Below are 16,478 nucleotides of genomic sequence, written 5' to 3' on the forward strand. Positions count from 1 at the left end.
ATCTTAAGATAAAGGCTTTGGAGAACTATGAGCAACTATAAATGGCTGGCTCAGTCAGACTCTTCTCCAACTCCCCCCGCACCTACTGCCCACATTCTCTGGCAAGTGCCAATCTGTTCTCTCTGTACAATTCTCAGAGGGACCATGGGGACCACAGCCCCCATAGTTTCATCTGAGGAGTGATTTATGTGTAAGACCCTTCTAGTTCCAATGTTGGGTGGTTGATGTGAGGGGAGGAGACAATTCACAATGGGGTCTTGAATGAACTGCAGTTCACCTCAGTTTTTCTTAAGCCCGTCCCTAGTCTGAACTCCTTGTTTTCTAAAGCCATGCTTACCCGTGGAGAAGAATCACCAATTGCTTGGTACCCAGTTGACTAAGAGGAATTAAACTGCAGAGCTGTCTCCTCTGGGGAAATATCTGGGTCCTATCACTCTGACAGTGTATCTGCAGAAAATTTGCAAAAGACCCTTCGGGGAAAAAAAAATCTAAATTGGTATATTTGCGGGGCGGGAATCCACAGGTAGTCACAGCTGCTCAAACGACAATGGAGGATGTAGCCACATTTGTTTACCGAAGCCTGACGGACAGACCTGTAAGTGTTCCAGCGGGTACTACTTGGCCGACACAAACAGATGCATTGAAGTTGTCCGCTGCTCTGCGCCATCACAGTCCTGTGAGGACGGCCGGACATGCATTTCCCCGGAGCAAGTGTGTGACGGCCGTGCTGACTGCCTGGATGCGTCCGATGAAATGAGCTGTGAGTAATTCCTGTTCATCGCTGTGAGTGGCTGGCTTTTAGTAACATCGAATTTGTCAATACTCCTTAAGCTTTTATCCTCTCAATTACTACCTCGTTATCACTGTGTCCTCTTTAAACTGAACAATAGGAAACTCCTAGTCTGGGCAACTGGACATGGAGTACGGGAACCCCTTGTGGAAAGCTAACGTGCCCTCTGGTTTGATTTTAGAGCAGGCAGTGTGATAGCGAGCTGCAGTGGGATAGTGAACGGCCAGTCTGTGTGTGGTCCGAGAGAACACACGTTTCTCCTACGTTTGACTCAGCCCGTGTTTGATCACTTGGTAGGCACAGCCCAGGGGAAGCCGGTTAGGCAAACCATTTGACCTCTCTTGGCTCCCCCTTTTCCATGTGGAAATAGCACTTTCTACCTTACAGAGGTGTTAAGGAATGTAAGAGAATGTGTATAAAGCTGTCATGTTAGTACTTAAATGTTAACTGTAAATGGCCGTTATAGCAATACTGTGCCAAACAGTATGTTCATGGGAAGGTGTGTTCACAGCCAGTCATCTGAGCAACTACAGCTCATTCTGCCTGTAGCCACCCTCTCCTAATGCTATAGCTGTATCCCCAATGGTATCCAGGTCCTCTAAGCTACAGAACTGGCGAGGCAGTGGACGTGGTACTGAAACTGGTCATAACTACTAAAGAAAAAAATTTAGAAAAGTCATCTTACAGGAAAGTGTTCTCACTGGCTTCTCAATTTCTCATCTCACCCTCTAAAACCCGACCGGCTGGAAGACAGATGGTGCCCCTACTCAGTTCATCCTAACTAGGACAGAGAACGGATTTTCCAGGGTTGATCTGATGGTCTTGTAAATGAGGGTGGTTTTGTTGAACGCCCTGTGTTGGCAGTGAGTCACGGGTGGGGAGGCAGTGATTGAGGCATTTATCATCCTCATCACCTGGTTTTAAAACTAAACCAGAAAATGGACATACTTGCACTTGCTCTCCCATTCCTGACGACTAGGCCCAATAGTTAACTCCGCTCCTTGATAATGATTTCACCCTGACTTTTGCATCACTTTTTTGGAGAGGATTACTGAGTGTGCAAAGTGACGCTGGCTTCCTCCAGATATGCCTTACTGTGAGGGACCCTAAACTGCCCGGGACGGAAACACTCCAGTGAGCCAGGTGAAGGCGGAGGCAAGACGCAGTTTCATTGCTGATCTGCAGCCTTCCCGCCCTGCAGTTTGGTCTTCAGTGTTCACGTGAGGGTAACGCTCACGCCGACAATAACAGACAGCACAGTGAGATGCCTTAAACAGACTTCGCTGCACACTCCTCTGTGGTCAGAAGCACCTTGTTGCCTACCCCCTGCCTAATGTGCGCCCCTCCTACTACCACCACCGAATCTGGTTCAACATTTGCCACGTGTAGATCTTGCTAAAATTACAGTTTACTTGGACTCAAAAGGCCAGATAGCTCCGGTGGTTAGAGTGTTGTCCCCATTGCCGAAGTCCCCATCGCCGAGGCTGGGGGTTTGGTCCCGGCCAGGGCACATACAAGAATCAAGCAATGAATGCATAAATACGTGGAGCAATAAATTGATGTTCCTCTCTCTAAAAAAATTCTTAATAAAACGTTTTAAATATTTACAGGTAAACTTATATTTGAAAAGTCTTTCCAGTCTCTACATTTACTGTTTAAGTCTGCCACACTGGTGCTCACAGAATAAAACACTGTCAGTGACAGGCTCCGCCTTGGCTAAACCTGCGCGGACTTTCCTCTAAGAGTACACCGCTCTGATCGATAGGCTGGTCCTGAACCAGACGTGTTAAGTGCTGTAAGATAGGCAGTTCTTAATACAAATTTTAATAATTTTTTTTCCTTTGGCCAAAAGTGATGAGAGTGATTTATGATTTTATAAATTCAGCCTCATCTGGTTGAGTCCATTAGAATTCTTGTTCTTTTGAAATAGCTCTTAGCTGTTGAATGTACGTGTGTATACCCATGCCCCCACCTGCTGTTTTTGTAGGCACCTCTCCAGATAAAACCCATTCATCGCCCACACCTGAAAAGCTGGAGGCTGCAGAAAGGGTCACCCCTAAAATTACCCTGCATCCCCAGGCTTCCGAGCCCCCCGAGGCTACTTCCCAGGGCCCAGAAGGGATGACCCATCCTGTGAGAAAAACACTGATCCCTCCCATCCTTGGTCAAGAAAGCAAGACCTCAGAAACCAAGGAAAGAGAGAAGCTTGTTCAGCCCAAGGACTCACAGAGGACAAAACAGCTGCCCTGTAGCAGCGATTTCTGTGACGGGAGGGGCATCTGCACAATGGAAGGGGAGCTGAGAAAATGCAGCTGTCTGGTGGAAAACAATGGAGAGGTCTGTGAAGAGGCAGCGCGTGGGCCAGCCCTGAGCTACATCACCCTCGGCTCAACCATCGGCCTATCAGTTGTCCTGGTGGCTCTGGGAGCGTTTGTGCATTTCAGAAAAGACCGTAAACTAAAAAGGTGAGCAGCTATTAATGTCCTCATGGGGGAGTGTTATTCCAAAGAAGTTGCTTATAAAATAAGATGAATGGGGTTGGAGGTATTTGTCCACTCTAGAAAGGCTGAGAAAGGCTTTATTTAGTCGATGAAGCAGCCTCACCTGTTAGATGACTAGAAAAGTAATAATTGGGATCATCTTTTCAAGTGGTACCTGGGGCAGATACACCTGCCTCAACAGTTGTCAGGGTCCCAATCTCCAGGATGCGGGGAGGTGACTCCCCACTGATGAGGCAGAGTTAGTCCAACAGCTGGAGGAAAAACTTGTTAAGAGAGGTGTGTTAGTTTGCTAGAGTTAGTCCAATGGCTGGAGGAAAAACTTGTTAAGAGAGGTGTGTTAGTTTGCTAGGGCTGCTATAACAAAGACCACAGACGGGGCGTCTTCAACAACAGAAATGTATTTCCCCACAGCTCTGGCGGCTGGAAGTCTGAAATCAGTGTGTCCGTGGGGTTGGTTTCTTCTGAGGCTAAGGGCTGCTTTCTCCTCCAACTGTGGCTACAGACGTCTCTGTGACCCCCCATGGTCTTCCCTCTGTGCGTGTCTGGGGCCCACTTTCTTCTTCTTATAAGGACATCCGTCACATTGGACTAGGGCCCAAACTCATGACCTCCTTTTAACATAATTACCTCTTTCCAAATTCGATTACATTCTAAAGGAATGGGGTTTATGACTGAGACATTTGAATTTAGAAGGGGTATCTCTCATCCCGCAACAGGAGGTAAAATAAACTCAGGAAAGACTTAAAGCAAAAGCATCAAGTTTTGTCAAAGAGCAAGAGAGTCAGTGGATTAAAGAAACAAATACGAACCCTGGCTGGTGTAGCTCAGTGGATTGAGTGCAGGCCTGTAAACCAAAGCATTGCTGGTTTGATTCCCAGTCAGGGCACATGCCTGACTTGCAGGTCAGGTCCCCAGTATGGGGTGTGCTAGAGGCAACTATACATTGATGTTTCACTCCCTCTCTTTCTCCCTCCCTTCCCCATTTCTCTAAAATAAATAAAATCTTAAAAAAGAGAGAAACAAACACAAATAATGAAATGATGATTTAGTGTAGGAATGATGACAAAATAAACCGTAGCATATCAAGATATAGTAACTGAAGACACTGATCAGATAATCAGACATTAAACAGACTATGCATCAAGAAACGTAGAAATGATGAAAGTTTTAAAAGTTCCATCTCTACCCAGCCTTCAGTTTACAGGATGAATGTCAGGGGAAGTGATTTGTCTTTGTCCAAGGTAACACTGGTTAGTTAACAGCTAACTGGTTAATATTAAGATACTGAGATGCTACTCTTGGGAATTCTGATTGTCACCTCAGTTTTTTTTAACTACATTAACTTGCCAGTTACTGTGTTCATTTGCCACTGATCTGTCCTTGGATTCAGTACTTATTGGCCCCAATTACCTAGTTCCCCTCAATTGAGAGATGTATCAACTCAGGAGTTAAATGAATACTTAGTAAGAAATAATAATTGACTTGGGGGTTGCCCATTCTAGGTCGTTTGCTTCATTAAAGAGACAATTAAAACAGGATATAATTAAAAAAAAATCCTGTGGTGGGGACAAGTTGGCCCTTTTTCACCATTCGCCAATCCCAGCTTCTAACTCAAGGGGCAACTCTTTTGACTTTGTTTCTTTGATTTCTAGAAACACGACAGCCTCATCAAGAACCCTGGCCAGCCACAAAGAAGATGACCAAGAAGGAGAGAATCTAATGAACACTGAGACTTTCGTCAATGAAGCCTATGATGAACAGGTATGCCTGCAAGTCTCTGAGGAGAACCAATTCTTGAGAGACAGTTAGAGAAGGACCCTTCTGAAAGCTCCTAGCTGGGTGAAAGCCGGCGGCACGAACTAGAGAATGATGCTATTATGTGTGTCAACGGAATGGCCAGCAACTTTGTTGTCTTTAGACTCTATTCCATCCTTAGTTGTTCAAACCAAAATGAGCCGTGCATGAGAGAGCAATCAAGAAATTTAGCTCTTGGCAGACTTCCACGAGTTCAGTACTGCTGCGGGGTGGGCTGTGGGAGGTGAGCAGGGTTAGTGGGAGTTACCCCTAAAATGTACCACTCCCTGTGGTCTCTTCTAACTTCTGTGCAGTTCAACCAGCTCTGTGCTTTTGCTTTGTTTTAACATAGAGCCTATTCTCTAACTTCATCTCTCTTTCCTGGCAGGTGTTGTTAACCTCTGTGCAAACTGACTAATCTGATGATGAAAAAAGAAAAAGAAGGAGCTGAGAAATCGCAATACAGATTGTTTATACATTTCATTGTGAGCTGTTCTAACTTCTGGAAGAGTTTATGGTCAATGGTCACTCATTATTAAAATAACTGCTCTCTGGATTCGGAGCGGCCATCGGTTTTGTCAGTGGGTGTGGGAAACAGTTCCATCTTCACGTAACGTAGGCCCCGGCTTATCAGCAGAAACTGTCTCATCTCGCTGCTGGCCCAGGACCAGTCAGGAGCTCTGGATTTGAATCTTGGCTCTGACACTCACTTTGAGCCAGTTAATCTCTCTGAACCTGTTTCTCCATCGTACACATGGAAACAAGTTCCCTTGAGTCTTTGCCTTTCACGCTGAAGGCCAGGTTTCTGCAGTGCGGCAAATGTGGATGTGTTCGCTCCCTACCGTTCCCTCGCTCAGATACAGTTTGCCGCCAAGTCGGCACTCACTTTTTCTGAAAAGTCATGGAATCAATGATTTTCTTATGCTCTCAAGTGACTCTAAAACTAAGTACAGGTGGACTACTTTACAGATGTGGAAACTCAGGTGAATGACTGGCCTGCCTTCTTTGCAGTGCAGTGGGTGGGTCCCATGGGCAGCAGCAGACACAGTGGTAGGTGTGGGCCAGGAGGACTCATCCCAGCTGGCTCTTGCCTGAGGGGCAAACATGTAGGCGCTACTGGGAGCCCGAACTCCCTCTGGCTGCTCTCCCTCTGCCTGCCTTCCTGAGTCTGCAGCAGTCACACCCACATAAGCAGTCAGGGGCACTGAATCTGTGATGGGAGACTGGTAACAAAGCAGGAGTGTGGTCTGAAACTCGGTGGTAGCAACCATGGGCAACTCACTCAGTCATGAAACTGTTTCCCCGAGGATAAAAATCAGATTAGCAGAACCCACACCAGGCCGATTGGGCACCAAATGGAAATATGAACAATGCCTGTACACTTTGCATCGTACTTGAATCTGATAATGTGAGTCTCAATTGTAATAAACACAACTTGACTTGGAAGACTTTTCTTGCTTGGATCTTTTCTAGACTATTCCTATTTAGTTTCTTACAGAATGAGTGTACATAGGCTTTCGTGCATAAAGAGAAGCCCTAGGCTTATTACTGTGGGTATAGTACAAAACATAAATGGTGCTTTGCAATCCAGTGTACAATGTCCCAAGTAGGAAGCAACCTCCCCGAGGAGCAATCGCTGGGGGCCCCGCCTTTCTGAGGCTGGGAGCTGCAGCAGCACCCTGACCTTGCGGCTGGGGCTCAGCCGTCTTTGAGAGGAAACCATTTTAGCACCATGTACGCCCCACCCTTCTCATCCACAGGGTAAATCTTGGGTTTATCTCACTATTGTCTCCCAAGAGCCACCCCCACAGCCAAGTTTTCCCTTGGCAAGGCTCTGCCTCCCCCTGGGCAAAAGTGCATTAAAATGACACAGAAGAACCCACGTCAAAGGCACACAGGAATGAGGTACAACAGTACTGCCACCTTCTCCGGACATGCTTACGCCGCTGCTGACATCTCCCTTAGGCCTTGTGTGGGTGTCAGCAGCTCAGCCCATTTCACAGGCTCTGCGGAAAAGTGTCCCTTCCGAACCCACCCTTCTCGTCCGCAGGTCTCGTTTCCTGTTTGGCCCGAGAAACTCCCCCTTGTTTCCTCTCCCTGGGAGAGAGAGAGCCCACTGCTGCCAAGTCTCCCAGAGGATCCTGGACGCACCCCTTCTCCTCACCTGCTGCTTATTTATATCCTTTCCGATCTCTGGTCGCTTATGGATGTATGCCTAAGCATTGTCCTGCGTGAATCTAGTTTAACGTGTCCCATTATGCTGTCCCTGTTGAAGAATTCACACAACATACTTGAATGTCCTTCTCCCCAGAAAGGCTTAATTTCCTAAATGGATACTTAAAATTTTATACTTCATTTCTTTTTTTTTAATTTTATTTTAATCATTGTTCAAATACAGTTTTCTCCTTTTTACTCCCAATCCAGCCCCCGCTCCCTCCCCTCCCCACTTCCCTCCCATTACCACCCTCCCCCTAGTTTTTGTCCATGTGTCCTTTAAGTTTGTTCCCATGAACCCTTCCCACTGTCCCCTGAAATTCCCTCTACTCTCTTCTGTGGGCACTGTCAGCCTGACCTCTATTTCAGTGTCTTTGGTTATATTTTGCTTGTTTCTTTGTTTTGTTATTTAGGTTCCTGAAAAATATGGAACACTTCAGGAATTTGCGTGTCATCCTTGCGCAAGGGCCATGCTAATCTTCTCTGTATCGTTCCAATTTTAGTATATGTGCTGCCGAAGCGAGCACTATACTTCATTTCTAATCATCTCTCTCCTCTACACTGGCGGTAACATGTCATCGTGTCTGTGTGGAGCAGAGGCATGGTTTCAGCCTTAAGAGCCTTCCATTGTGATGGTCCCTGTGTAAGGTATTGATTACCTGCTTAATTTCTCTCCACTCATAGGTGGAGCAGTAAGCCTGTAGCAGACATTAAACGTGAATTTCCTTAGAAGAACTCAACTTCTTTAACCTGGTCATAGGACTGAGTGTCCTTCTGGAAGAACAAGGAGATTTAGAAAAGTTCATTGACTCTTGCCTTAGGCTCAAAAAGCCCTACGCAAAACTTGAACTTTTGTGTCTGTTGTTAGCAATTACGAGTTAAATGAAGCGCTTTATGTGTATGGGGGACAGGCCATGGATGATGAGGGGAGTGCACGAAGTTCCCTAAGGAGTGCACTACTTGAACTCCTGGGAGGTTTATGAAATTTGGATAAACCGGGGACTAGACCATGGAGTTTGTTGCTATTGACCAATCACTAATTTTCCAGATCAGTCCGTTTCCCCAGCCTTTGCTGTTACCATTTCAAGTTTCTCTGCTCAGCCTCATCTAATTCTCAGTCTTCACTCTCGGAATATTAGATTTAAACAGACCCTCTGATAACATCTAATCCAGTCTCCCCAGTTGTGCAGAGGAGGAAATGGAAGTTCAGCAAGAGCAGAGCTGGGCTATTAGGAAGCATATTTTACCCAAATTCTGGAAAATGACAATGACTTGTGCGGTCTCCCTCGGCCTTTCCCTGGCCACTCACCACAGGGCGCAGCCCCGTTCACAGAGTGCTCCTGGGCCCACTCCCCACCTGCAGTCCCGGGTTTGGGCCGGAGGCCTCAGGCCACAGATTGCTTTCTCCACACATGACAATTGTGTATAAGGAGAGAAAGAATCTGGATACAGAAACAGCTTTTAGAGGTAACTTGAACTTATTCAATTGCTAATAGGCACTAGAGAAGCATTAGCACCCATTCTAGGATTACAAAATAAATAGAAACCCTGCCCTTACCTTCAACTTAGAGGTAAAATGGGAAAGTACATGAGGAAAAATCCACATTAGACATGTGTCTCCTATGTGCAAATATGAGTCCTCTAAGCTGGAGCTGGAGAATAGTTTAGGGTTCATGTGTGGGAGAGAGTAATGAGGGCGGAAACCTGGGCCTTGGCCAAATCATGAATGGAATTTAAGCTAAGAGTGGATGATACCTAAGAAAGATCCAGAGGGTTTTGAAGAGACGAATGACAGACTTCATTTCAGGGAGGCCAGTGTGAAGGTGAGGGGTGAGAGAGGGGGTATGTGAGTCAGGCAGGGGTCAGGGATCCTGGTGGTTAACCTTTTAATCTCTGGTGATGTGTGATGAGGCTCAAATTTCTTCTCTGCCAACTGCCTTGTGGGGCTGTTTACACATTGGCAGGATAGAATGTTCCTCAACAGCATGGTTTATATTTTATTCTGAAAACATTCTATTAAACAGATTGAATTTGTTTCAGAGTGTATTCCCTCCTAGAGAAGCTATTAGCCTGATAAAAGGCAAGAAGATGCTCCCCTCCCCCGCCTCGGCACCCCCAGCTTCTTCCTGCCCTTGAGACCTTGCGACCTTGCGACCTTGCTCTATGGAGAAGCAGCAGCCACACCTGCGGGTGCCAAGACCGCTCTGCCTACCTGTTTTCACCACTGCTTCTTGGGTGGATGCTGGAGTTTGCTGTTCTCTCAGGCTGGGATGCTTCCCTCTCTCTCTTTTCCCTCTTTTCTTTTTTTGTTTTAGGTGAAAGAAAAAGCTTATTAGTGAAGCAGTGACACGGAGGGTGGCTACTCCAGGGATAGAGTGTCCCCTCTCCCTCTTTCATTGTCTTGCTCCAGTAGCACTTCCTGACCACCTTCCCTAGAATACCACCCTTTTCTCCAGCCCTGGACTCTGGCTTATTGGTCTTCATCTTCCTTGCACGGATCTCTCACACTAGACTATGTGAGTTCCACACAGCAGGGCCTGGAATACTTTTGTTTTGCAAGGTGCCCACCAGGGTGCTAACACAAGGGCAGGTGTGCCCCACCTTGCTGGATGAATGACGTAGGAAATAAAAAGGGTGGCGGCTGAAGCACCTTTGACAGCTCCTCCCGCAGCCTCCAGCCTCCGCAAGGGACAACAGCGAGTGAGCTCCAAAGCTCACCCCTCCTTAGTGAGGGCGTGGGAGCCAGACTGGCGAAGGGGCGGGGCAGGGGCCGTGCTAAGGCAGCGCCTGCTCTACTTTGAGATTCCTCCATCCTCCAGGCCTGCCCTGAGTAATCCTGAAAAGATCTCATCCATTCAGTGAGAACGCACACTTTGGTGTGTAACGAGGATTATTAAAAGTGAGTGGTGACGGTGTGTGACGGGTGTGAAGGGTTCCAGGCAAGGCGGTTGTGCCCTTTCCCATGAGTGTCTTCACTGTGGTGTGGTTGCTACCTAGTTAGGGTCAAGTTTAGGGTAAGTTTCACTTCCAACAGCAACTTCCGAGGTGCTGGCCTCCTCCAGCCAGTCTGTCTAGAGTGTCAACTGAGAGACAGGGAGGGAAGGAGAAAGAGGGAGAGAAACATGGAGGTGTGAGAGACACATCACATGCACCACCCAACCAGGAACCTGGCCCACAACCCAGGTATGTGCCCTGACCAGGAATAGAACCGATGACCTTTTGGTCTGCAAGCCAGTGCTCAGTCCACTAAACTACACCAGCCAGAGCTGCGGTTTGCTCTTAATCAGCAGAGAGGAAGTGTTTTGAATATAAGCCAGTGGGTAATTTGGGGGGGGGGGGGGCGCGGGGAAATGTAAAACATACAAAACACCACTTGTTTGCTTTTATCAAACCTTCCCTAGAAATACGTGGAATTATGACGCAGAAAAGTTTCGGTAAATTTAGTACTTGCCAGAAATCCAGAGTCTTTGTGCTATCTGCTGGGTCCTGATTCTCAGGGGCCTCATCCCTTTTTAAGGTATTAGCTGTAAACAGCAGCGTTGCCTTCTCTCCACCCTGGCTGTTCCTGGGAAGGGAGCCCCTAACTCAACGAGAGGGCAAGCCCTCAAAGGGCTGATTATGCGCTGCCAGTGGGACTGAAATCTGAGTGAGGCACAGGCCCGGTGAGAGCCTGGCAGCCACAAGTGGGGGCCAGGAGCCCGCAGCCTCAGCATCTCCTGGGAGATCTTAGGGAATCAGCTTCACTCCAGACCAACTGAACCAGAATTTGCATTTGAAAAAGATCCCCAAGCGATATGCCTGCACGCTCAAGTGTGGTCGAGAAAACATAGAAACAGGTAATTCCAGTACCAAATGGCCGAGAAGTGAATCTGTGTTACCCCTTCTGCTGCTATGGAGCAGCCCGTGCTGTTCGGTTAGTTTTATGGCCCTCTGCTATCAGTGGTCCCTCTCTGAACAGAGTGTTCTGCCTCTGAAGTGGCCACCAGTGGCAGGTTTGAAAGGTGAGATGCAGTTCAGTTAAAGGCACCTGGAAATCAATCACTCGGAACGAGAGCCAGCCCTACTCGTGCCATCAAGTCCTTCTCATGAACGCACCGATGCCATGCCTCCTCGTGACTCTGGGCATCACTGTTACAAGAGGAAACGATTCCTGACTGCACTTCCTGTGGAAATGGGCACTTAAAGTTTTTCCAACAATAGACCAGGTGCTGCACAGAAAACAGCATGAACCCACAAACAAAGGAGACAGGAATCTGAGTGGGGCCCCCTCGCCTCTTTCAGCAACGTTACACCAAGAGGTGCGAAGTTCGGAGGGCAAGATTTCTGGAACAGTGCTCAGGCAGCCAGGACATCGTTGGTAATTAAGGCTTAAACTCCAAAAGGTTGTACTGGAGACAAACTGCTTTTGTGGGTATATTGCAAGTCTTAGTTTCACATTTTATGTGTAAACGAGAGATCTGTAAACACGTCCTTTAACCTAGTATGATCAACAGGTTCCCTTGTGCACCAAATATTTAATCGATGGCCTTCTAAGTCTAGGGCAGGGGAGCCAAGGAACAGAACGGCATGCATTACTCCTCTCCTGCTTCTCTGGCTTCTACAAGGGAAACTCTGGCGTGACCTCAACTTTAACATCAAAGAATAAGCAATAAGAAAAGATAAATCCTATTTATACACGAGGAAATGTACACATGAGTTAGTCAGGTTATTTCATTCCAGGAAAGCCAGGAAAGCTGCTATAATTGCATGGCTCTGCGTTTATTTTTGAGAGCTTCATTCAAACACAGCCAGAAATAGACTGGTCTCTCCAGAGTTTGCATGAAAATGAATTATACAGCAGGAAAGAAATTAGTAATATTTAATTACGTTGATGCAAAGTTCATCAGCATTTCAGAATATTGTTTCAAGGTGTTAAGTCGATTTTTGGCCTCCACAGCCGAGGCTGACTTTTTTGTTGTTATTGTCCCTTGTCAATAAGATGCAAAGTCGCTCTCTGTCCTTCAGCTGAAAGAGGGATAAGCCTGTCACCCTATAAGGACCCTGATTCCTCTGGAGAGAACAACAGCAGCTCTATATAAAGAAAAACAAACCCAACCTGAAGTAAACGTCCAAGGAGTCTAGTTTGGCCACAGGAAAGGAAGACCGCCCTCCAAACCAGGCGCAGTTACAGGAACGGTGTCCAAGGTTCCGACTCCAGGCCCCAAGGGAACAGACACGTTTAAGGTTAGACGGTGGTGGCGAGAGTCCTCCGTCCGGGCAGCGCAAGCTGCGGGGCGCGGTCTACAGATCGGAGTCGCAGGGCAGGGAGCTGTGGCAGGGGCGGGTGCTGCGCGAGGAGGCGCCCTGGGAGTGGGGCCCCGTCTCCCCGTCGAGCACGTCCACCGAGTTGGTGTAGGTCTTGGGTGGCGGCCGCGGCATGGGGAAGCCCACCTTGGGCTTGTCAGCGAGGCCCACGTCCACGGGGCCCGCCTCCGCGGGCCGCGGCCGGTGCTGACCGTCGCTGTAGTACTTGATGGCGGGCGTGAGCGCGGGCTGCGGCCAGTCGACGTACACGGTGCTGATGCTGGGGCGGCGAGGGCCGCCGGAGGGTGCTTTGCTGCGGCGTCCACAGCACTCCTGGCACCAGGGCGCGAAGCTGAGCGCCAGCGAGAAGCCGCCCAGCAGAAGCAGGCAGCTGCCCAGGTAGCCCAGCACCAGGCTGTAGCTGACTTCCACCGTAACCGGGCTCTCCGGGGCGGGCAGGACGGTGCGATCCGCCAGGACGTGATTGTACCAGGACACCGGGATGAGGCTGAAGAGGCCCGCGGCAAAGAGCACCAAGCCGGAGAAGCCGGCCGGTGCAAAGCGGGGCTCGTCCTCCCAGCAGCGCACGCCGAGCGACGCCAGCAGCAGCCCCAGCACGGTGACCGCCAGGGACGTCACCATGAGTCCCCGCGCCACGAGCACAGGCTCAGCCTTGAAGTACCCCAGCTCATCCGGCTGGCCGCACTCGCGCTCGCGGCTGCTCTGCTCGCGGCAGATGTCCCAAAGGCCTTGGTACAGCACCACGTCCACCGGCTGGTTGAGGAAGCCCTTCACCTGCCGCCAGCCGGGCGCCAGCGTGCCCGTCAGGTTGAGCAGCAGCCCGCAGGGCGCGAGCACCATGCCCACCGTCATCGCCGCCGGCGTCCGCATGCCCGGGGGCCGCGCGGCTCTGCCGCGGGACGGCGCACCTGCTGCCTTCTCCGCCGACGCCTTCTCGGCCGGCGCGGCCTGGCGATCTCGGGCCCGCGCGCGCACGGAGAGCTCCGGCTCCGAGCCCCGAAGTGGGCACGGGCGCCGCCGCGGGCCAGGGGCCTGCGCCCCACTCTCTCCCGGACGCCCTAAGTTTGCGACCCGGGACCGTCCCCACTCGACGGCTCGCCCCTAATTCCCTCCGACGCGGCTGCCTTCCCCAGTCGAAACCTCTCGCGGGTGAGTCCCACCGATACCGCGGTCCGAGGTGCGGGCGTCCAGAAATGAACCCCGCGACCAAACCCCTCGGGTGGGAGGGACGAGCAGGGAGCAGCGGCCCCCAGCCCGCCCCAGGCTCCTGTGAGCGCCGACACCCCTCTCAGGAGCCAGGCTTCTCCCGGACGGAGCAAAGGTTGCCCCGCCCTGGTTTCTCCCGAGGCTCCGCCGGCCGAGGGCGGGGAAGGCGGTGGGCGGGGAAGGAAAGAGGCGGTGCCGCTCCGGGGGCCCCGCCCGGTTTGCTGTCCTTCAGTTTCCCTGCCTTCCCCGATCTCTGTTGCCACAGTTTTTCTCCGCTCCCGCTTGGGGTCCTGCGGTGTAGCCTCTCCTCCTCCCACTCCAGCGCGCACCCGGTGGTCCCTCCAAGTTTTACGCTGTTCACCTGCAGCCACTTGTCGCCCAGTGGGCGGCACCTCCGCTCTCCGCGCTACCTGCGTGCGCGCCGGGCTGGTGTGCACCGCGGTCCTGAACCGCGTCCCAGAGCATTGCACTGGGCCGATTCGTTTAATAGAGCTGTTTACTGTGCTTAATATAGTCTTCATAGTCCAGGCTAAACTTGACTCAAAAGTATCAAAGCGAGTGTGTTTCTGGGACGAAGGATTATTATTATTTTTTCAGCCTTGTAAAGATTTTGAAAAGCTCACACAAAGAGTTGTTACTGGATTGCACACTTTTCAGGTTTATCTAACTATAGAATGTCCTGCTTTGAGCCGCTTTACAGCTCTGTAAACTGTGGAACACTTGTAGCTGTGCAACTGACTTTTGTCCATAGAAACGCAGACGGGTTTTTCAGGAGAGCGTAAAGGGTGATTGCCCGATTGCTGACCAGTCTGGCCTTGCTTTCTACATTTGCTTTAGCACACCTGTTGGCCTATGCATCTGTGCTTCTTGAATTCTTCTTGGAACTGGCTGTAAACCACAGTTTCCATTATTAATAATGAGTGAAATAAAAATTTTACACGTCTTCATTTTTATATTGAGTCGTGATTTTATATTTTTCTAAAAATTATCTTTTAACAGTATTTTCCTCTTGGTCCATATTTCTTTAAATGGAAGTATATTGTGCTTGTAATTAGTTAAAATTAAAACATTCTAAAAATCCAAGTTAATTCAGCATCGGTTTGAAATAACTTTGAGCATTTTAGTTTTTTTAAAAGATTTTATCTATTTATTTTTAGAGAGGGAAGGGAGGGAGAAAGAGAGAGAGAGAAACATCAATGTGCAGTTGCTGGGGGTCATGGCCTACAACCCAGGCATGTACCCTGACTGGGAATCGAACCTGCGACACTTTGGTTTGCAGCTCGAGCTCAATCCACTGAGCTCCGCCAGCCAGGGAGCATTTTAGTTTTTAATTTTATTTTTCAATTACAGTTCACGTTCAATATTATTTGTATTAGTTTCAGGTCTATAGCTAATTTGGAACATTTTAGGGTGGATGATAGGAATTACTACCTTTCTTTTCAGAAAATGGTGTAATTTTAAAAACTGTGGTAAAACAGGCGTAACAGAATTTATTGTCTTAACCATTTTTAAGTGTACAGCTCATTGGCATTGAGTAAATTCATAATGTTGTGCTACCTTCACTGCCGTTCATCTCCAGAACTTTTTCATCTTCCCAAACTGACACTCTACCTGTTTATCAATAACTCCCCATTCCCATCACCATCCTCCTATCCCCAAAGCCCTTGACAACCACCCTCTACTTTCTTTTCTTTCCTTCCTTCCTTCCTTCCTTCTTCCTTCCTTCCTAATATTTAATACATCACAGATTTGTGTGTCATCCTTGCTCAGGGGCCATCCTCATCTTTTCTGTATTGTTCCGGTTTTAGTATTGGTACTGCCGAAGCAAGTACCACCATTCTACTTTCTGTCTCTGTGAACCTAAATACTCTAGATACTTCATGTAAATGCAATCATTCAGTATTTATGATGGGCTTATTTCACTGGGCATAATGTCATCAAGATTCACTCATATGGTGGCGTGTGTCAGAGTTTCCTTTTTAAGGCTGAATAATATTCCTTTGTAGGTATATACCACGTTTTATTCATCCAGTCATCCTTTGGTGGATACCTGGTTTGTCTCCACCTTTTGGCTACTGCAAATAATCCCGCTACAAACATGGGTGCATGAATATTTCTTGGAATCTCTGCTTTCAGTTCTCCAGAAGTGGAACTGCTGGGTCATATGGTGTTCTATTTTTAACTTTTTAAAGAAATGACCTATTGTTTCCCAGAGCAGCTGCATGGGCACTAGGCTGTAAGTGAGTGTGCTAGTTTTTGTCTGTACTCTTGCTAAAAAAACAAAATTTAACTGAGCAAGTTGGAAGATCTAGTTGGCTTCATTGAGTGATCATTAAGTGGGCAACATTCTATCTAGCAATTAGAAGGAGCCTCTGACGAGTTGTACGAAATGGAAGGTTCTTATGAGCGGAAAGAGGGTGAAATGAAGAAGCTAAAAGAGTGGATTATTCCAGGCAAAGTCACCTTCCACTAGGGGAAGGCAGGAGCCAAATCAGGAAGGTTTTTACAGGACGATGAGTGGGGTGAGGTAGCCCTTCGGGGTGGGGAGGGCAAAAAGGATTATTTCTGAACCAGTACACCTTTACTTTGGGGGAAGAGAAATTGCATCTTCTCTCTGTGGTTGGGGAGAGAGGGCAGAGAGGCCTACATCACAGATTACCTTACCGGTG

The 16,478-nt window shown here is 48.6% G+C and overlaps 2 protein-coding genes and 2 non-coding genes across 4 annotated transcripts; 1 reads left to right on the forward strand and 3 right to left on the reverse strand.

Moving 5' to 3' along the window:
* The first annotated feature begins 591 nt into the window (after positions 1-591).
* Positions 592-5,511, forward strand: LOC123807687. The gene is made up of 4 exons (XM_045821729.1): positions 592-760; positions 2,778-3,255; positions 4,944-5,052; positions 5,474-5,511. Exons 1-4 carry the CDS (start codon positions 754-756, stop codon positions 5,501-5,503), a joined length of 624 nt encoding a protein of 207 aa, XP_045677685.1. The 5' UTR covers positions 592-753; the 3' UTR covers positions 5,504-5,511.
* A 2,208-nt stretch (positions 5,512-7,719) lies between these two features.
* Positions 7,720-7,826, reverse strand: LOC123807829. The gene has a single exon (XR_006783706.1). It is a non-coding gene; the product is annotated as a U6 spliceosomal RNA (small nuclear RNA).
* A 4,212-nt stretch (positions 7,827-12,038) lies between these two features.
* On the reverse strand, positions 12,039-13,928 carry CLDN23 (claudin 23). Its single transcript, XM_045821423.1, has one exon. It carries the CDS (start codon positions 13,471-13,473, stop codon positions 12,580-12,582), a length of 894 nt encoding a protein of 297 aa, XP_045677379.1. The 5' UTR covers positions 13,474-13,928; the 3' UTR covers positions 12,039-12,579.
* A 1,606-nt stretch (positions 13,929-15,534) lies between these two features.
* LOC123807837 lies at positions 15,535-15,641 on the reverse strand. Its single transcript, XR_006783714.1, has one exon. It is a non-coding gene; the product is annotated as a U6 spliceosomal RNA (small nuclear RNA).
* Positions 15,642-16,478: the final 837 nt, after the last annotated feature.

The sequence above is a fragment of the Phyllostomus hastatus genome, unplaced genomic scaffold (assembly GCF_019186645.2).
Source record: "Phyllostomus hastatus isolate PE091 unplaced genomic scaffold, TTU_PhHast_1.1 phas_scaffold_46, whole genome shotgun sequence".
NCBI lineage: Eukaryota > Metazoa > Chordata > Mammalia > Chiroptera > Phyllostomidae > Phyllostomus > Phyllostomus hastatus.